Source organism: Tenrec ecaudatus, chromosome 9 (assembly GCF_050624435.1).
Source record: "Tenrec ecaudatus isolate mTenEca1 chromosome 9, mTenEca1.hap1, whole genome shotgun sequence".
In the NCBI taxonomy this organism is placed as follows: Eukaryota; Metazoa; Chordata; class Mammalia; order Afrosoricida; family Tenrecidae; genus Tenrec; species Tenrec ecaudatus.
Genome location: NC_134538.1, coordinates 152,247,025 through 152,268,898, shown reverse-complemented (window position 1 = coordinate 152,268,898; position 21,874 = coordinate 152,247,025). Strand labels below are relative to the sequence as shown.

General features: G+C 47.6%; 1 protein-coding gene across 1 annotated transcript in view; it reads right to left on the bottom strand.

Annotated features, from left to right (window-relative positions):
• The window catches only part of EXOC4 (exocyst complex component 4), a 718,575-nt gene that overhangs the window by 634,701 nt on the left and 62,000 nt on the right, over nucleotides 1–21,874 (bottom strand). Inside the window, exon 6 of the mRNA XM_075558685.1 lies at nucleotides 3,987–4,233. Coding sequence (XP_075414800.1) covers nucleotides 3,987–4,233 — 247 coding nt within the window. The remainder of the gene's footprint in view (nucleotides 1–3,986; nucleotides 4,234–21,874) is intronic.

The window sequence follows — 21,874 nt, the reverse complement described above, 5'->3', positions numbered from 1 at the left end:
AACAATCATGAAGATGGAGCAGGACCAGGCAGTGTTTTGTTCTGTTGTGCATAGGGTTCGCTATGGATCAGAACCGGATCAATGGCGCCTAACGGCAATAACTGCCACCACCACCCTCCACACTCACAAAGCACACCGTGCAGGCTGCCCGTGACAAATTCCAAACCTCCTGCAGCCACCAGGTGCCCCGTTGTTCGACCAAATTTACAAAGAAATTCATCCTGGACAAACTGTAAAGCCTTTGGTGAGTGCATGGAGTTTGGGTTTCATTTTTTTCAGCGGCCAAACATAGCCTCCAAAGAAGTGGTTCTTCACCGCAAGGCTCCTCCTTATGCTGTACTGCATTCCCTGGTCCTGAAGCATGTTGTTCCCAACATCCCAAGTGGTCCGGTCTGTGCAATGGGACATTATAGACACGGAAGCAGGGCAGAGACGAGCTTGCTCACATTAGCATCCGCAGGCTCCTGCATGCAACCGCTTTTTAAAATACAGGCCAAAACGAAGAGGAAGCCTGAAGGGAAAAATCCCCCTCCTGGAGGAACATTGATTGTGTCCTGGGGCAGTGTGCTGGACTGTCACTCCCAGGGCTGGGGGTTTCCACTTGTGAATTCTGCCAGGGACTTAGGGGACGGAGGAGCTCACGGTCAACATACTACGAACAGCCCTAGCGCTTTGAAGGCGGTGTGATGAGAGCTGTGGGAAAGTTACTGATCCATGCCCTGTTGCTCCACTTCTAGGACAGTACAGTAATGCTACTTCCCCAAGGAAGGCCAGTGGGGTCACGGAGGGACTTGCAGCGACCAGGCATGAAGCAAACCTACACTGGAGAAGGAAAAGGTCTGCCCTGAAATCCAGACACGAGGAAAGGAAGGAGAGAACAAACTCCTGCCAAGCCCACGCCTCAGCTTCTCTGGGTCACAGTGCAAGTGATCAGAGGACAGGGGAGCTGGGGACGCATGATAAATAAATGCACCTTTTCCTAGGTTGCTGTTGCTGCGGCTGTTAGGTACATCAAGTCAGGTCCAAAAAAACCCCAAGCTCACTGCCATCAGGTCGATTCGGGCTCAGCTACCCTACACACAACATCATTCAGCACCGCCAGTCCGGCACCAACATTCAGCACCGCCAGTCCGGCACCATCCTCACCATCAGGACCGCGTTGGAGCCCACGGTTGCAACCATTGTGTCAATCCATCCCAGTGCAGGGTTTCCTCTTTTGCAATGATCCTCCCCCTTTACCAAGCATGTCATCTTTCTCTAGGCCCTCCTGCCTGCCCAGCAGACTTCCAAGGAGCTTTCGAACTATACTTTTCCCAACACAGATGGTTCCTTCTTCGGGAAGTCCATGGTATATGTGCTCAATATTCTTTTCCAACACCATAACTCAAAAGCACAAATCCCTAAGTCTTCCTGATTCGCTGTCTAGTTTTCGCATGTGGATCAGGCTATGGGAAGCTTGGGGCATACACACCTGAGTCCTCCCTGATTAGTACTTTAAAGAGGCTTTCTACAACAGGTCTCCCTGTGGAATTTATGTCTGACTTCCTGTCTTCTTCCATGGACACTGATTGTGGGCCCAGGTAAAATGCACTCCTTGACAAGGACAATGTTTTCTCTAGTTACCATCATACCGTTTAGCGATCTAGTTATGCACACGCGCACACAGTTATACACGCATCTATCTTTTCTGTCCTGCGCTCATTTGTTAGTCGTGAACACTACGGGGGCTTGTATATGGACATGGTGCTGAAAAGCATGGCTGCTCTCTTTCAAATGCGTGGAGGGTCACCCACCACAGGCAGGTGGCAGTGAAGTCTCCAGTCCACGTGTAGTAAGAGAGGCATCTGCTTTCAAGCAGTGAAAACCCTATGGATTCACAGGGAACAGCATTCAAGCTAAGCGCCATCAAGTGGGGCGGGACTCACCAACATCTCGTTCTGTAGTGAACAAGGTTGTCATGAGGCAGAGCCCACTCAAGCGCAATTGCCAATGTGCGTGTGATCGAACTGACAGGGGCTAGTCTAAGCACCTAGGCAAACAACCTGGGCTCAAGCAAGCAGCCCTGTAAGGGAGGTATTAACTTCCTCAGACTCCTCAAACCTGCTCCCCTGCAAAAGCCGTGCTCATCAACATACTTGCTCCCTATGGTGGCACCTCAAACAAATGGGACTAGAAATCCCACGCGATCCAACAACCCCTCCGCTGGCCGTGCACCCTAAAGCAGGAAGAGCCAGAACACAGACAGACGCATGCACTCCCGTGTTCATCACAGCCCTGTTCACAATAGGAAGAAGTCGGAAACACCCACGAATACAAGGATCAAAAAAAACAAAAGAAAACCTTGCTACATACACACAATGGAATATTATGCATCGCTGAAAAAGAATGATGAAATCACAGCGCCCCTCCCGCTATGGACAGAACTGGAGAACGTTATGCTGAGCCAAGTGAGTGAATCACACAAGGACAAATGTTGTATGAGCCCACTACTATGAGATGGGAAACCAAGACGAAGACTTGCATACCCAAGGGCGGGAGGAGAGGGGAAAGAGGGGAAGATGAAGCAAAGGGCTGACAGGTATTGACTTGGGGCAAAGGCAGGACGGAGGTCCATCAGCGGGAGATGAGAAATCGGAGCCGGGGTTAAGGGCCGGGTATTGGTGGCTGGTGGAATGTAGAGATGATAGTTTGAAATGGAAATCCCTTTCACCTAATTAACAGTAAAAATTCAGCTTAAACAAATGTGCTCTCAAAATCTGAAAATGGCTGAAGTGCTGTAAAATATACTTAAATGTAGTATTATTTAGCTATACAAGACAGATTATTTGAATAGATAGTGTGGTATTTACATAATCTGTCAACTTGTGAAAAGGGTGGAGTTTAGCCTGTCAATCAGGTCGCAGATTGATGACTTCATTTGGAGGCACTATGGAGATAAATAGTTGAAGGAGGTGGTACACAGAGACTCTCCCGATGAGACATTCCTATTGACAAGCCAGATGGAGCTACACTGATGCAGTCAGAGCCCTGGAGCTGGAGGAGCCATGTGGAGACCCATGCCAGTCCTGAGATGCTTCCACTGCCACTGGATCCACCAGACTTTCCACACACGGGCCTGTGAGGTTCCTGCACTCAGCATCATTGCATGTGTGTGTGAGTATGAAGAGGAAATTATAGAGCTAATATAGGACTTATGGACTTGATCTGGACTGGGATGTTTTCTCAATATACAATTATTCTTTTATAGAAAGCTTTATACATACATAAGGGTATCCATGTATTTGTTCCTCTAGTCTACCCAGACTAACATAAATGGCATCAACGTTCCCCTCCCCCCAAAAAAAGTTTTCTCTCTTTAAATTTATATTTTTTTAATTGTCAATCCTAAATTCAAACAATAGAGTTCCTTTAAGGCCACGTGAACAAGGTGTCACGTGGAAATTCCAAGAATTCATGCCGCCTGAATCAACAAGAAGACGTGTCTCTTCTGCCATGTTCTCATGTGAGCGGTCCTTTCCATGGACCCACTTTCCCCGCGTCCAACTCCTGCCTTGTACATGTCTGATGTTCAGGGGAGGTGGGTGGTGGTGGGGGACCTTGGGTTCTCTAGGAAAGCTCAATTGTGAATCATTTGCTTTGTTGCCGGCCAACGTTGGTGTGTGACATCCTAACATCTGGTGTAGCCGACAGTCACAGGCAGGGGCAGGATCTGAGTACAATTTCAGTTTTCTCATGAAAAAGAAAACGGATTATGACACGCAAATTCTACTTGTTGCTGTAAAGCCACCAGCTTTGGGAACCCTGGGGGGCAGCTCTACTCTCTTGGAGAGAGTGGCTTTGAATGGGAACTGACTAGACCGCCATGTGTGACAGCACCTTGAGTTCAGTACAAACACATGAACAGAGATGGTACTTATTCACTCCATGTCCAAGAAAAACCATGCTCAATCGAGTCAGGAATTAACACAGATTGCACCCCTACGTACCTGGGCTGGTTCTCGCCAGTCGGGTTCTCCCCCCGCTGATAGCCACTGTCGGCTACCTGGGTGGTGGACCGCTTCACAATCTGCTGCAGCTCCTGCTCCAAGCGCTCCTTGATGGCCTTCACCGTCTCCGGGATCTTCCGCAGCTTGGCCAGCGCCTTGATGAGGATGCCCATGAAGAGGGGGCTGTTCTCCTCGGGATCCAGCTCCAATTCCTCCTTCACCTCCTGCAGGCTCACCTCCCCCCGCACTGAAAGGCAAACCAGACAACAGACTGAGAGGCCACAAGGAGATGCAAACGCACACAGAGGCCCGGGTGTGCGGGATCACTGCTTTGATTACACGTACACGGGAATCCGAGAAGATGTTTCAATTGAAAGTCTAATTAGGCTACAGTCACATAGCGACTCCCCAAGAATCTCATAGTAACAGTTACATCCTTCAAGTCTTTCCTCCAGTCATTAGTAATAAGGCAGAAGGAAGTAAGAATTAGTAAGCAGATCTCCATAGGAAGCGTTTTCTGTTTGGTTTGGTTTTGCAGATGGCCATTTCAGCATCAGTCAGCCAGCTCAGGGCACACGGAAAGCGCTCCCTGTTGATGGAATGCCATGCCGGGTGATATGAGAGAGGGTGGAAGAGCCTGGCCCTAGTCTCAGCTTCTATTAATGAGGGGCTAAGGCTAGGCGCCCTTACTAAGTAATCAAAAGGAATTTGAGATCAGTTAGTAAGAATGAGCAAGGAGCCCTGAAGTGCTGTTGGGTAAGCAGGGGACTGCTAACTCCAAGGTCAGCGGTTCAAACCCACCAGCCTCTCAATGGGAGCACAATGAGGCCGTCTGCTACCATACAGACTGACAGCCTTGGTATCACCTCCACACTCTGTCCTTGAGGGCTGCTATGAGTCGGAATTAACTTCATGGCAGTGAGTAAGGGTAACACCTGGAGCAAAAGCCACTGTGAATGCGTCCTGGAAATCCACGACGAAGCCAAATGTTGTAACCAGTCGTTATTTGATGAAGCCCAAAATTGCAGCCAGCGCCAGTGCCCCAAGAAGATTAAGGCATGATTCTCCTGACAGTTTTCCTTCTGGAGACAAATGACAGGGAACCTGCTGAGGCGGTCCAGCCCCTGCAACAGTGCTGAAATCTGTTTGGGGAGGAACGCCAGTGTCCCAGTGCCTGCAGCGAGGGAGCCTGGCAGAGGGGCTGTGTCAAATCCCTACGGATTCCACTGCAGGGAACACTGGACCCCGTCTCTTTCCTTCCTCCCAATTCATAACATTGGACGTAAATGCTTACTGACACGGATGGCCTATTTGCTGATGGGGATGTGTTTGTAGCTGCGTACCTGTCTATGATGCAGCTGCTAGCTCAGACTCACCAGGCTCCAGGAGCCCATAGGGAGAAAAGGGCGTTAAGAATGACCAAACCCACAGAGTGTCTTAGAAACTGATTACATGGGATATGATTTAAAATAAACACCTTCAAAAACCAAACTCACTGCCATCGAGTTGTATGCTGACTCACAGTAACCCTACGGGCCAGAGTGGAGCTGCCCCTGTGGGTTTTTGAGACCGTGACTCCTTATGGGAGTAGAAAGCTTCATATTTCTCCCACAGAGCAGCTGGGGGGTTCAAACTCTGACCTTGCAGTGAGCAGCCCAGAGAGTAACCACTACGCCACCAGGACTCCTCATGGTACATATCTTCTACAAATAATCAGAGCAAAACCGAGAGTAGATGCCAGAAGCCTTAAGCCTCCAAAGGTGACATGACAATTCTGGATGAAAATGGAATCGTCTTCGTCGCTATCTCCACGTGTGGCACCCCCCAAATTGCCATTCCCATCCCTGGCTCCATTTTTAGGCATCGAGAAGTGACACACTGCAGGCCGCAGAACATCTTCATCCAAGAGACACCAACCCGAGGTGGGGAGGAAACCGTTTCGGAACCTTTGAGATGCAGCACACCTGGGGGTTGGGGCAGGGGGGAGGGAAGGAAATCCCACCCAATGGCCCGTCGGGCATGGGGGTGGGGGGAGAAGGATTTAACTGGGGCAGAGTATGCTTCACACAAGAGCAGATGCAGGTTAAGACAGGGACAGGGCACAGGCAGGGCCACCTGAGTGTGCCAGCTCTCTGTCACAGGGGTGCTGCAGGGATGAGCTGAATGCAGGGTACAGCTAGAAGCTTCTGGAGCACACGACTTACAGCTCTTTCTGCGCACGCCAGTATGGCCGAGAGCCGGCGGGGCGGTAAATACGCAAGGAAGGAACAAGAAAACGCCGCAACCCCAGAGGGAGCAGCTGTTTTGTGCCTTCTCTTCCCGTTGGCCGCCCGAAACTTCCTAGAGCATAAACACTGAGCCGAGCCAATATCAATTAATTTATAGTATCTATTTCACTTACATCAGCTGAAAATTAAATGGCAATTTAAAAGGATAATATAATCAACCATGAAGACTCGCCTAATAATCTCAAAAACCCTGTGAGGTCAGAGTGAATGGCTGGCGCTTTATGGGAAAAGCCCCTACAAAATTAATTGAGCTGAAATTCGGTCAGGCCTTCTATCACCATTAGAACAAAACACACGGCGCCCCAAACAGCCACGCTGGAAGCCCTCCCCAGGGCGGTTACTGCAGCCACAGGAGGCGCTTCGAGACGGTCACGGAGAACTGGGGCCAGAAGACGATGGGAGTTTTCTAGGGACTTTTTGAAGCTCCCTCATATGGCCTCAATCATCAGGCTGCACAGCATGAGCAAGACCCGACTTCCCGGATCTTACCCCTACACATGACACACACATGAAGCGTATGATTCGGAAAGGCTGTCCCTGTGGGACATGAGAAGAGTGCTACTCATGTATCAGTAGGATATGACAAGGGACAAGGCGTCTTTTCAAAGTGGCTACACACACCTACCAACGTGTCTCAACCATGTGGTCCCGACAGTGCTGTCCCCCCGACAGTGCTGTCCCCCCACAGAGGAGAACTTGGCCTCAGAAGACTCACAATATCCTCAAGTAGAAAACAACGAGGAAGACGGCACTTAATTGTCTTTCTGATGTAAACAGGACTGTAAGTTCACACTCGGGTGTCCAATCCACTCACAACACAAGTACAGATAAAATACAAATAAGAACTCAAAAATAAAGCATCGGGCTCAATGCTCAGACCAACATCTGGTGGAAGCAAGGCCAGCTGGGAAGGGTGGGGTCCCAGGGCACCTGTGGGCTCCGGTCTGGGTGGCTGAGCAGGCAGGGGGAGCAGGTTGGGCAGGGCGCACTCTTCAGTCTACCCGGCACCTATCCCAACGGTGCACTGCATTGGAGTGGAGTCGGACACATGGGGACCCTGCATAGAGTTTGCGAGGCTACCAGTCTACGTCCTCTTTCTCCTCCAAAGCGTCTGGTGGGTTTGCAATGCGCTCCTTTGCTAAACCAACAGTTCATCAGGTAAGCCAGCAGACCTGCCAGTCGAAGCGAACTCTAGACCCAGGGGGGTAGAGGGGCGTAGGGGGGGGAGTAGGGTGTGTGTGTTTGTGTGTGTGTTGCCAAGTCCAAGTCCAGTCTGAGATCCCATTCATTTCTCGAAGGACCAAGGGCCTCTAGCGGCTCCCACCCTCATCTGTGCGCCCACTGGTGCAGATGGAGGGAACTGAGCTGATGCCTGGTATCCTTTGGAGTAAAAAATTCTGATTAGGGCCTTTCAAATGTTAACTAGCCACCCCTGGGGTGTGGATTCCTGATTAAGGTACTTCAGAAATGTTAACCAAGCACCCCTAAGGTGCTCCTCAAATTACTTTGAAGAAAACTGAAGACAATAAAACACCCACTCCAGAAAGCAGGCTGACAAACACTGTGGACAAGGCCTCTTGGGGTTTTCACTGCAGGAAGCAAGGAGCTCCCGCAGGCTTCTGGGAAGGCTGGGCCTTGGCCTGTGGCCCAGGGCAGTGGCAGTCCAGAGGCAGAGGAGGCCCAGTCTGCAGTAGGTGAAGAAGCTGGACAAGTGTACCCCATTCCTGCCACTAGTTCGTGCGTGCTGGGGCCAGCAAGAGCACTCATTTAGCATCCACTGAGTCATTTCCCCACGGGGCAGCACCTGACAAGCACTTTCTCAATTAGACCAAAAAGAGGCGACTCTGAAGGACAGGTGGGGGAAGTGGAGCAGGGGGACTAGGAACAAGGGGGCGAGCACATCGAGGCAGGGACAAGAAACAAACACGTTGCGGGCACAGGTTAATATTCACTGTAGTGTAGCGGGAAGCACCCTGGTGGCGCTGTGGGTTAGGCACTGGGCTGCTAGCTGAAAGATGCGTGGGCTCAAACCTGCTAGCCACGCTAGGGAGAGCGGTAAGGCTGGCTGCTCCTGTGGAGATTTGCGGTCTCAGAAACCCCATCCCGGGCCACGAGGGGCTGGACTCCACGGGGCGACAACGAGGGGTCATGTCTTGGGTGGCTGTGCTTTGTTGATGTGGGTTTCCCAAGTGCAGCTGCCAGGAAGACCCCACCGTACCGTGGGGAGAGCAAGAGCTGGGCGCCATACTGCTTGCTAGGCCTCATCTCTACCATTCTCAGATGGGTGCTTTCCCCAAGTCACCGAAGCCTGCCAAGCCTCAGTTTCTTCAGCTGTCAAATGGAGCTATAGCATCTGTCCTGGAGTTGGACATAGTAAATGAGGCAATGCGACCGCAAAATGCCAAAAAGACAAGAAGAAACAATCATTTGTTTTAAATGTGCTTTTGGCATTTTCAGCTTTGGGAACAATCGTGCAGGTTGCTGAAACAATTTCCCCATATGTCCTCCAATAATAATCATAAGCTACATAAAACCCACACCCTCGGCATAACTTGAAAAGGAAACTCGCCAAGATCCAAAGCCACCACTCATTATAAGAAGCAAAATCCAAGCCCAGCAAATGACCACTGATCCGTGTCCACCCCACCCTGCTGCACCTCGGGCTCTGTGGCAGCCGTGACAGGCTGTGGTGACGACCAAAGGGAGTCAGTCGGTGAGGAGGCAAAGGCTGCTCTGAAATCACCCCAAGTCTACCCTAAAAACAACCTTCCAAGAAGATCAAAGCACAGGATGCAGGGATGAGACTTAAAAGTAGACACAATTTGAGTACGGTTTTTGAACACAGATTGGAAAATAATACAAAAGGGTGAGAGGGCTCGAGGCAGGGAGAAAGCAGCTGTGTGGTCACTGGGTGCTGAAGTCACGAGAACATTTAGGGTTGATTCTACAAGAGGCAGAATGTGGGGCACGCACAGCCTCCTCTGCCCCCACAACAAACAGAATCCACTCAACCAAGTGGACTGTGCGATTCTGACAGGAGTCAGTGAACCAGGAATCCTCTAAAACAACCCACTGTCACAATATGATAAATATATACAGAAGTATTATAAAAATTCTGGAAATAAAACACAATTCCCCCATCCCCCAATAAAACAAGTCGATTCCAAACTCATGGTGACCCAATATATAGGACAGGATGAAGCTGCCCTGTGAGTTTCCCAGACTGTAACTCTTTACCAGAGTAAAAAGCCTCACCTTTCGCCCAGGGAGCAGCTGGTGGTTTCGAACTGCTCACCTTGAGGTTAACAACAACCCAATGTATAACCACTCCAGTACCAGGGCCGGAACGCAAAAAACAACAGTGGTAAATTCTCTCCAAAATAGCAACTATGAAACACCACAGAAGAAAAAGGAAAAAAACTCGACTACAATCTAAATATAAAGGAGTACTCTATATTCAAACAAAAATTGGGAGATTGTTTGCCTTGAATCAGAAATTCAAAAAACTAAAAACAGGCATGGACAAAAAGCTGCCTTTAATCAGAAATTCAAAAACTGAAAAGGCATGGAGAAAATGAGAAAAATGTGTGAAAAGAGAACTGATTAAACAGAGGAAGCACATGGGTATAAAAAGCAAACGTATCTCTGACATGTGAACCACAAACTATGAAATGTCACCCCAAAAAAGTGGACTTACATGGAAATGTTATATAAGGTACTGGGGAAATCCAGAAAACTGAGAGAGAATAAAATGGAGAGAAAGAAGGAAATTGGTCAAGAGAAAGCAGTGGCCATGGAAGACAAGCCAAGGAAAAAGACACCTTCGTACACATATATGATCATTAAGTAGATAAAGAAGGAAAACAAGGAAACAGAACAAACACTAACACGTTATAAATCAATAAAACGAGAAATACAAGGAATGAAAAATTGAATCTGTGAATTGAAAGCGCCCACTGTGTAGTTGAAAAGATTAACCCAAAATATCAACTCCCAGACATAATATCCTAGAGTAAACTAGCATTACATGTCAAAGATAACAAAGGAAAGCAATCAAGGACTATGGATAAAGGAACAAGCAGCCTACAGGATCCAAACGTTTGGCGAGCATCCGAATCGGAAAAGATCAACTTACAAAGGAGGGATGGCAACAATTGGCAATTTTCTAAAACCTCAATTAGGGAGATTTTAACCAAGGAATTTCTACTCCCCAACCCGTCCTCCAAATAGCCACAATGAGCCAACCTCAACTAGTTTTCCACTGAGAGACTCCTAAGCCGATGAGTAACCCCACAGAAGTCCAGCTTCATCCAGGCAAGAGACGACTGGCACGATTCTAGCCACAGACTGAGCATGCGCGTCTTAAACAGTTACGGTGGGGATAACGCCGAAAGGCGACTAACCCAAAGTAATTTGCTGGGTCATAGAAAAAACAACACAATGAAAACGAGAATGGCAGAGAAAGAGCAAGGTTATCGAGGGCCATCGATAAAATTCGGAATTGTCCTTATGTGTGTAGGAGGACTGAGCAAATAACTGAACACTGGGCAAGGTAAAAGCCAGGTAGCTTACGGTTGGAGAAATACAGTCACGTTCATTGGCATCAAGTGGGCTTTGCCTCACAGTGACTGTAAGCTAGGGGAGAGCTGCCCCTGTGGGTTTCTAAGGCTGCTGAGCTCGGGAAGAGCAGCCCGCGCATAACCACATCACTGCCGGAGAGAAGAGCTACAAAGTGACAGGGCCGAAGTCTACAACTGCTGTGGGTTTGTTTGAAATTAGAGGCATAAGCTTACATGATCTGTGTGTGTCTTGTGTGTGTGTGTGTGTGCATGCATACATACACACAAAGGGACCCAAATATATCATTACACACCTTTGTGTAGGTATGCTCAGGTACACAAACACACGTACATCAGGAGCTTGAAGAACCTTGGGTAAACATGGAATAAAAAGACAATGGAATTCTCCCACACAGGTTTGGAAACCCTTCCATTTACCTACCTCCCGAAAATGAGCTAGACGTTTACAAAGTTAAATAATTAAATAAAGGCGTATTTCAAATTCATAGATGAGAAGACTCGATTAAATTATCTAAATTCTCTACAATTACTCCAGCACTTAAAGAAAATTACAATCAAAATTTCAATAAGGTTACTAATGGAACTTGACAGCCTTGTCCTAAGATGCACACGGAAGACTAAGGTCGGCAATTCAAATGCACCAGTCCCACGGCAAGAGAAGGTTGAGCCTGTCTGCTCCTGTAAAGACTTACAGTCTTGGAAGCCTGACAGAGCAGCAGCAGGAGTTGGAAAGAATTCTGCAGCCCCAGTTTGTTTGGGTTTTTGTCCTAGAACAGGGCGGGTTACGCATCAGCCGTGAACTAAGGACTGGCAGCAAACCAGCCAGCCGCTCCCTGGTGACCCGCCCTGTGAGGCTGAAAGACCACAGAGACTATCCAGACCCACGCTGTGCAGTTGGTGCTCCACAGGATGCGGCTAACCACAAAGTCGGCAGTTCGGAACCGAGGGCACGAGGCTTTCTACTCCTGGACAGATTTAGAGTCTCGGAACCCACCGGGGCAGTTCGACTCTGCCCACGAACGTTGCTGTGGGTCTAGGAAACCCTACATAGGTGCAGTTCTTCTCACACAGCGCTTCTATTCAGGATTTCAATGACATATCCAAATAACAAAGGAACACTCATGCAAACATAGGACTGAGATACAAGAACTAAAACCATGAAATTCCTAGAAGCAAGCAAGGGTAAAACTTCAAGACCTTTGTTTAAATAATAGATTTAAGGACCCATTGTAGGATATGACACCTACATACAGCCAGCAATTGAAACAAATACAATGAACTTCATAAAAACGAAAATCCTTTGTGCTTTGAAGGACTTTATCCAGAAAGTAAAAGCAGGTGGCAACCATCTATCTGATAAGGGTTGAATATCCAGAATATGTAAAGAACTTCTACAACTGCACAGCAAAAAGACTGAGAAATAAAAAATACACAAAGGACTTGAATAAACATGGGAGAAACTAAAAAAACAATCTCTCTGCCGTCAAGTTGATCCCCACTCATTGAAGCCTAAAGGACGAGGCAGAACTTCCCCTGTGGGTTTGTGAAAGTATAACTTTTTCGTGGAGTAGAAAGCTAAGAGAGCTTGAATAAACAGCTCTACAAAGAAAATATGTAAAGGACCAGTAAGCACATGAAAAGATGCTCCAAGTCCTTCTTCCACAGGGAAATGCAAATCAAAACCACAATGAGATAACACGGCAGACCCTCCAGGAAGGTTACTATGAGAAAATCAAGAAGTAAAAGCAGCTGTCTGGGAGGCTGTCGACACAGCAGACCCCTCATGCACTGCTGGTGGGAAAGCTCCGTGGGGAAACGTGGAGACACAGCTTGGTACTTCCTCCAAAAGCTAGTCCGGGACTTGCCATACGACTCAACAGTTCCACTCCTGAGTCCATACACACCCAAGAGTCTTGGAAACAAGGTCTCGAGACAGTCCAATGTCCGCTGTAACTCCATGCACAACAGTTACAGGCAAAACCCAGCCAAGTGCTCACCAGCAGATGAATGGTTACACATGATGCGGAACATAAAGCCAACAGAACATTACTCGGGCAAAAAGAAGAGTAAGTTCTGACGCATGCTATATTGTGGAGGAGTCCGAATGGCGGCAGCAGCGGCGGTGGTGAAAGAAATGAAGGAGAGGGAGATGAAGGAGGAGGAGGTGGAGGAGGAGGAGGTGATAGGGGCTATGGAGCTGGCTCCAACTGGTGGAGATCCCACGTGTGACAGAACAAAACACTGACAGTCCTGCCCCATCTATAAGTCAGACACAAAAGTAAACATGGCTGATCGCACATAAACATCAAGAATCGGCAAATGTATCGAAACCCACGTTTGCTCGGAGCCGGAGGGAGTTAGGATCCGGGAGTGACTGCTCTGCTGGGGGTGATGGAAAAGATTTGGCACAGTCAGTGACAGAGGGCGCACAACACAATGAATGTCACTTTAGTGTCCATTTTCCCACAGTGAACTTATCTAAAGGCAATAAAAAGTATCTTTAAAGTCAGTGGGGAAGGTGCTAACCATAAGTGCAGGAACAATTGACAATGCATCAGAACGTGAGATTCAGTCACTAACACTGAAAATAAATCCCCAAAGCATATTCCCAAGAGCATAAGAGATCCACCCTACCTATAAAAGCCAACCTATAAAATACCAAGAAGATGCGGGCAAATAACTTTTGGGAACTAGCAGAAGACAGAAAGAGTACAGGGAGAAATCCTGATAAATTCTACTACATTAAAATAAAGCATTGAGCATGTGCACAACCATCAAAACAAAGGCAAAAGACAAGCTGTAAGTAGAAGATATTTGCAAGCAGCTAATTAGCAGGAAGAAACCACTGATATTCCCATCAGAGTACATTAATAAAAAGGTGGCCAGGCAACAAGCAATTCCCAAGAGACACCAGCCTTCACGTCCAGGGACGAATATTCCGCACCACAGAGGAAGGCCAGTGACCACACAAAGCCGGACAGATGTGCAAAAATCACTTTGCAGAAAGCAAGGCTGCAGGGAACCCACGTGGGTGACATGGGAGCAGAGAAATGAAAACCCGCCAGCTGTTGGGAGGACCTTCCACTGGTCAGCTCACTTCCAAATGCAACCTGGTGAGTGAAGTTCAACAGCACAACACGCATGCTCCCTCCGGGAGGGGGCGCCCCACCTATGTGCACCGGGCACAGGGGGAAACTGGTAATGCGTGCACCACGCAGTGGGATACACAGAACAACTGGCGGGGGGGGGGGGTGAGAGGCAGACTCTCAGGATCTTCGGGTCCCAGCTGGAGGCCCTTGGGTGGAAGGGCTGAGCATCTAGGGGAGATTTAAAACCCAGTCTCAAGAGATGAGTGGTTGGGAAGCTGTCCTGAAGAAATACGGGCAGGAAGGTTTACAGTTGGGAATAAATGAAAACACCTACCTATCTATTCCTACAAGAAAACACAGGCAGCTCTTAAAAAGAACAAACCAGAGCTATATAAAGACTCATTGAGTCAATGCGGACTCACAGTGACCCCCAAGGGCGGGGCAGAACTGCCCCTGTGAGTTTTCAAAAGGCTCATTCTGGACAGTGCAAGCCTCCTCTTCCTCCTGTGGCGTCACGGGTCTCCAGCTGACTGTGGTGAGCAGCCCGATGCATAACCACTAAGCCACCTGGGCTCCCACAGTGACAGACAGACAGACAAACAAATCCCTCACTGCCTTCCATTTAATTCTAACTCAAAGATAGCCAACAGGACAGCGTAGAACTGACTAAAGCCTGCGGTCTCGAGACTGGGACTCTTTACGAACGCCAACAGCTTCATTTCTCTCCCTCTGAGCAGCGGGTCGTTTAAATTGCTGACCTTGTAGAGCACAGCCCAGCACCTAGCCCCTACCGACGCCGCTATTAACATATAAGACACTTCAAAAATAATACCAAGTGGAAAGCTCAAAGCAGCAGAATGATACCCATTCCACAGTTATAATTATACCAAATTATTTAGGCCTTATACACCCCAAACCAGTCGATCCCAGTCAATGGTGACCCCACATGCACAGCCCAGAACTGCACTCCGTGAAGGGTTCAGGGCTGGGCTCCAGCATAAGCCAATCATGACGCCTTTCATGCAAGGAGCCTCGGAGCCAGAGACTCTACAATATATTGTTTAAACAACATGTTGCTTAAAAGCAAACACGTGCAAACCAAACTATTTAAACTACCTATCACCTCAAACAACTCGATGTGTGGCCATGGAGTTGATGCGGACCCACAGCCAGCTGAGAGGGCAGGGCAGACCTGCCCCTGTGGGTTTCTGAGACTGTCACTCTTAGCAGTAGAAAGCCTCTTCGTTCTCCCAAGGAAGAGCTGGTGGTTTCGAACGGCTGACCTGGCAGTTGGCAACCCAACACATAATCAGGACAGCACCAGACTCTCCCACGCTACCTATGAGGGGGTACCCCCCACCAAAAAGGAAAAAAGGCTCCGCTGGGTGGAGCTCTCGTAGTATGCAATTTTCCCTTCAGACAAGCATCGAACACCCCGCTCTGAGCTACTGCACCCAGTGGCGTTGCCTGGGAAGGTTATCTATGGTCACAGTGAATGTTTTATGTAAAAGCGGTTTTGTTCAAACCTTGTTTATGGGGTGGCTGATTTAAGAGAACAGCATGCAGCTGTGAAATTTTGCTTCCTGCTTGGAAAAATGCCGCAGACACTATTGTGATGTTGAACACAGCTTATAAGGCCAACACTACGGGGAAAACTCAAGTGTACAAGCAGTGGTTTTCTTGGTTCAAAAAACATGAAATGTCAATTGATGACAAACCTTGTTCTGGACATCTGTTAACTTCCTGAACGGATGAAAATATCAACTCATAGTACATTTGGAGTTCATTCCACCAGGTCAGACTATCAATCAAACTTACTATTTAGAGGTTCTGAAAAAATAGCCTAACAGTGTGCGACCAAAAAAAGGCCTGATTTGTGCCAGACGGGAATTGGTTTTGCTACCACAACAATGCACCTGCTCATGCAGCCATATCGGTGGACCAGTTTTTGGCAACAAACCATGCCTCTCTTGCCCCATGTACCTGACTCACCTGATCTCGCAGAGTGGTACTTCTTTTTGCTTCCGAGAATGCAGAGGGACATGAAAGGACAGCTTTTCCTGGACGAAGTAGAGGTGAAGGAAAAAGCGAGGGAGGCGCTGTGTCAGCCATCCAAATAGATGAGTTTGAAAAATGTTTCCAGAATGGAATTTCCGATTTGACAAATGTATTAAGTGCAATGAAGAGTACTTTGAAGGTGATAAGGTTGTTTTTTTGTAAATAAATAAATAAATACAGAGCTTTGAAAACTTCCGGGTTGTTTTGGGTACCCTGCCATATATCCTACACATATTTACAAATTCACACACAGACACATATGAGGGTAAGTCAGAAAGTATCGCTACTAGATCATGCATATTGAGTCCCAACAAATTTGCACTGGAATGTTCCCAATGGATGATCAATGAATGGCTGCAGACAAGGTCTCTTTAAGGAATGCACCTCTTACTGGCCCACAGGGTCACGAGGAGTTCAATCAAGACACCAGCAACAGTTTGATTTTGGTTGATCTCAGGGACTGAATGAACCTTCAAGTCCCTTTCTCCCCTGGTACTTGTCCCCAGAGACAACCACTAGTCTGAGGTTGTTATGCATCTTTTTCGCCCGTGTTTTTCTGCTTTTACTCCAGGCATGCGCGTAGTCTGAGGTCGTTATGGAAGAAGACTGCGAACTTGTTTAACTGGGCGGCGGCTAGGCTCAACCCACCTACACCGTTGGTTAGCAGCAAAACGCTTAACAACTGTGCTGCCAGGGCTCCGCCCCACGGTACACGAGTCAAAAACGAAAACTCATATCCCAAACCCTCAAGTCTACTGCGACTCATAGTCAAATCCTACAGGACAGAGCAGGGCAGCCCTCCAGGCATAAGGCTGTCACATGTATAAAAGAGTCTGGGTGGAAATAGCGAGGTACAAGTTGGGCTGCTAGCCATAAAGTGGGCATTTCAAACCCACCCATCCCTCCTAGGGAGAAAGATGAGGCTTTCTGCTCCTGTGAACATGTGCTGCTGTAGAAACCCACGGGCAGTCCTATATTGTCCATACATTCACTCCGCGTCAACGCCAACTCCAGGGCAGTGACAATGAATCAGACTTGCACCTGTGCTTCCATAGAGCGACTAGTGGCTTCAAACTGTCAACCTTTATGTTAGCAGGCAAGGGATGAACCACGGGGCCATCGAGGTTCCTTTACGGATTCGCACTGCTGCTGTCAGGTGTCATCACGGGGACCCTACGTACCACAGAACGAAACACAGCTCCGTCCTGCGCCATCCTCAACCCTTTTGTTATGTTGGAATCCATCGCTGTCGCCACCGGGTCCGTCCAGCTCACCCAGTCTTCCTCTTTTCCGCTGCTCTACCACTTCACAAAACACGACGTCTCTCCAGGGACGGGTCCCTCCTGACAACATGTTCAAAGTACATGAGATGAAGTCTTCCTGTCCTCCATGATGCTAAGGAACACGTTGCTGTACTCTCAAGATAGATCTTTGTTCTTCTGCCAGTCCATGGTGTTTTCAGTATGATTTGTCAGCGCTACAATGTATCAACGCATCAATGCTTCAGCAGTCCTCTTTATTTAATGTGTAATTTTCACATGCACATGAGATGACTGAAAACGTATGGCTTGGGTCGGGTCCATCTTAGTTTCAAAGCAACATTCCACATGGGAGGCCTTGGCCTTCACCGGCAAGTGTTTCAAGTTCTCCTTACTTCATGCAGCAAGCCTAGTGGAGGTTGCTAATAAGTTTTCTCCCAATCAGTTTCCCAGATTATTTGCTCAGCATACAGAATGAACAGGAACGGTGAAATGATATAACCCACACGCACAGCTTTCTTGATTTTGAAACAAGCAGTATTCCCTGGTTCTCCTCCAAGAAGGCCTCTTACTCACATCCAGGTTCCGAGAGAGCACCATGAAGTCGTCTAGAACGCCCCTTCTTCCCAATGCTCTCCAGTTGTTGTGATCCACACAATGAAATGCCTTTGCATAGTCCCTGAAACTCAAGGAAGCATCTTTCTGGTATTCTCTGCTTGGTGCCAAGACCCATCTGATTCAGCCAAAAAATTGCTTATTCCACATCTCCTGCATCCCACTGGAACTTCTGGCAGCTCCCCGTCAAAGCCCTGCTGTATCCGCTGTCCGATGATCCTCAGCAGCTTGACTTGCACGTGAAATTAAAGCTATTTCCATAATGCCTGCATTCTGTGGGGCCACCTTTCTTTGGAATGGGCGCAAACATGGGTCTCTTCCAGTCAGAGGGCCAAGCAGCTGTCGTCCAGATTTCTGGCAGAGGCGAGTGAGCGCCTCGGATGCATCATTAGCTTGTTGAAACTTTTCACTTCCGAGGGCTTTGTGTTTTGCTAATGACTCCGGTGCAGCTTGGATGTCTTCCTTCAGTACCACTGGCTGCTGATCGTAAGCTACCTACCTCTCAAAGTGGTTGAATGTCAGCCAATTATTTTTGGTACAGTAGCTGTGTATTGCGTCTGTAACGTTTCATTTCTTGAAAAATGTGAATCTGAAGCAAATATTAAGTAAATCATTAATCTGCTGGGCAGTACACAGGGTAAGGGTTATAGTGATCTCCACAGCATAAATTATGAATAATGCCATGCATACTTTATATTTTGAAATAGATATTGATCTTATAAAATATATAATTTATGGAATCTTTGAAGGCATTGCTTTCTTAAGGCAAAAGGACTACAGATGGCAATGGTACATTTTTTAATAATTAAAAGCTATTTTAAATAAAAATGAATTTAAATACACTCTGGCCTTGCCTTTTTGCTACACTGAGAAATATCACAACTAGTGAATCTACCATTCTAGTTTGGCTCACTTGTAAATATTCTTCAACCCAACTAATAATCACTCACAAAAATCTACAAAGATATTCCATCATGAAGAGCAAAATACGAGGGGGCTTCAAAAAGGTCGTAGAAAAATGGAATTATAAACCAGTAGGATTTTCCCACAACCTTTCTGAAGCCCGCTCATACAAGAACACACTAGAAGGAGTTGACTTTGGATGCCAAGAGCGACCTGCCCTGAGAACAGAAGAACTCAAAAGGCGTTATGTGATTTCTGAGAACCAACTCTCCCTTGTTCTCGACATCTAGAGCGCAGGGAAATCCATGCTGTCCCTGCACAGCATGCTGATGCGCCTCTGGATACAGAGCTCCTGCCTCCAGCGATGAGAGCTTCTGAAATACTAGACCCAAAATTCTTAAGACGAATACCATGTCTGAGAGTAAGGCTTTCTGATGTGAAGTTTAAAAAAAAAAGTAAGGCTTTCTGATGCACATTTAAAAGACAAAACAAAAAAAACCCCACATAGCAGGAGGTAAATAAAAACAGAAAACCACGAGCTGTGTAACTATTCGTACACAAGAAGGGATGAAGCAAGAAGTCTGGTTTCATTAAAGTAACATTCACAGCAATCCTGGCAGGGCTTGAATGGCAGGAAGGAAGAGGCGACGAGTGACACGCCTATACGCCTTGGGAGGAACTGCTCAGTGGAAACGTTCCAAAAGCAGGCTGTCAGGTGAAGACACGGACCGGTGTCCAAACGCTGAACCCAACACTGGCCTCCAAGTACTGATTTTGTTCCACATGTGCCTTCTAGCTGAGCCACCGCTGCATCACTCCATCCAAACTGGACGTCTGATTTCCAGGGCATCTGGAACTCTGAGAGTGGGGAGAACATGAGGGGAAAGCTTGCAAAGCACCTCCCGATTTCCAGAGCAGGAACCAACTGTGCGAGGTGAGGCACAAGCCGTGGCCGTCTCGGCTGAGCCTGGACCCCTGGATTCAGTTTCCACCTCTGCACAATGAACTTCTAAATGATGTCTTGTTAACCAGTGAGTGTACACTGTTTACCATATATTTCCTTGCCTGTATCGCGCCACACACACCACCACCCCGCCCCGGGTGGGCTGCCTGCTGATATGTTTGCCCATTGTTCTTTTAGCTGGCTAGGCTGATTTCTCGTTCTTCAAATATTCTGGACACTTATCTTAGGTCAGAGACATGCCAATCTTCTCACATGCGTGGACCATCTGGGTCTCCATGCTGAACTTCCGACTGTCTGTTCAATTTGGTATTATATTGTGTTGGGTTTTTTCCCCCTCTTCAACATGTAGGAAAACCAAGAGGATCCTCATCATTTCTCTGTTACTGAGCTGCTTATGTCTGAGCTAGACTTTGCATCTTAAGAGTTCTGTTTTATTTTTTCAACAGGATGATGCGCACACACATATCATCCTCTGCTGGGAATCTGATGATACACTTGTTGTGACTCACAGTAACACGGTGCACAACAGGACAGAACACTGCCCAGTCCTGTGTGTTCCTCACACCTGTTCCTGTGCTTGAGCTCTCTGAGTGCCTACCGCTAGGTCATTGGCCCACTGCTTTTCCCAGCCACGCTGCTCTTCTCCAGGACTGGTCTTCTCTGACAACATGTCCAAAGTATGTCAGACAAAGTCTCACCATGCTTGCCTCTAAGGAGCCACTGGTTGTACTTCCTCCAAGACGCAAATAAATATAAATACAACAATCGGCCTAATAAACTTTATTGAGAAAGTGATCACTGTAGGAACACAATCTGGATTAGTCATTGACCCAACTCAGAAGACAAGCGCCCTAATTCCTCATCATTTTAATGATATAACATACTATGCACATGTCAAGAGAGGAGGGGCTTCAGACAGCTCATGGGAAAAACCCATTCTCCTTTCATTTCATTTTTCCACAAACTTTTTGAAGCCTTCTCGTCCGATGAAGTATGATCAAAGTGTTCTCATGGAGAAATCAGTCACACCTCTACCTCTGACAGGGAGCTCCTTCATAAGTGATCAAAATGCTCCTTTAATTCGTAAGAGCCAGAAAGGTGTCAGGAATCACTTCCACCATTAGTTTATTACATCCTCTGAGATGCAGGGGAGAAAGATGGGGGCTTTCTATTCCCATGAAGAGCGACAGTCTCAAGAACTCACAGTGACAATCCTAGCCTCCCCCAGGGGGACACCATGAGGGTCCTTATGAATCAGTCATGGTTTGGGGTTTGGTTTTTGGTTATGGGACACAGGGTGTCTGAGTAGAACTGACTCAATGGAAGTTTTCTGAATTTATGGCGGATGTACTCTCACCCCTCATTCCGTGGGAACTGCCCTAATAAAAGTGCTCATGCTGATGTCTCACATGCCCAAGCCCACTATTTCACGAGATAAGAGGGGTGCTTCTAGGAGTCTATGTTGAATTCCCCGCTGCAAAGAGCTGTGACTTTCTCAACTGACATCCGGGGCACGCACAAATAACAGAACTCAGTGCTCATTACTGAGATGAGAAAAAAAAAATTCAGCCCCAAACTTTTCCAAGTGCAGGGCAACATTCTATGCAGATCCGTACATAATGTAGCACTTCTCCACCTATATGATGCTCTTCCGTCATGTGGCCAGACTAGCACAGTCTGGACGACTAGCATGGCAAGGACTTAAAAAGATGTGACTTCTTCCCTCTCAAGGGCGTCCAGTTGCTTGTACACTGTCTCCCACAGCTAACTTATGACAGCAGAGAGGCTGCGCAGTCGGCAATATAAAGACTCCGAAGAGATTCATGTCCAAATCCCTGGAACCGATGCATGCGATCCTTACAGAATAAAGGGACTTTGCAGATGTGATTAAGGTCAAGGGCCTTGAGGCGGGGAGAGGATCCCAGATGATGCAGGTGAAACCAACCTAATAACATCCCCCCTTAAACAAGAACAAGGATGCCCTGAGACACACAACCTCAGGAAGGTGTGACCCAGCTTTGCTAGCTCTGGACTGGGAGGAAGGGGCCACAAGCCAAAGAATAAGGTGGCTGATAAAAAGCTACTCACGTCAAAGAAAGGGATTCTCCTGAGTGCCATCAAAAGGGACTACA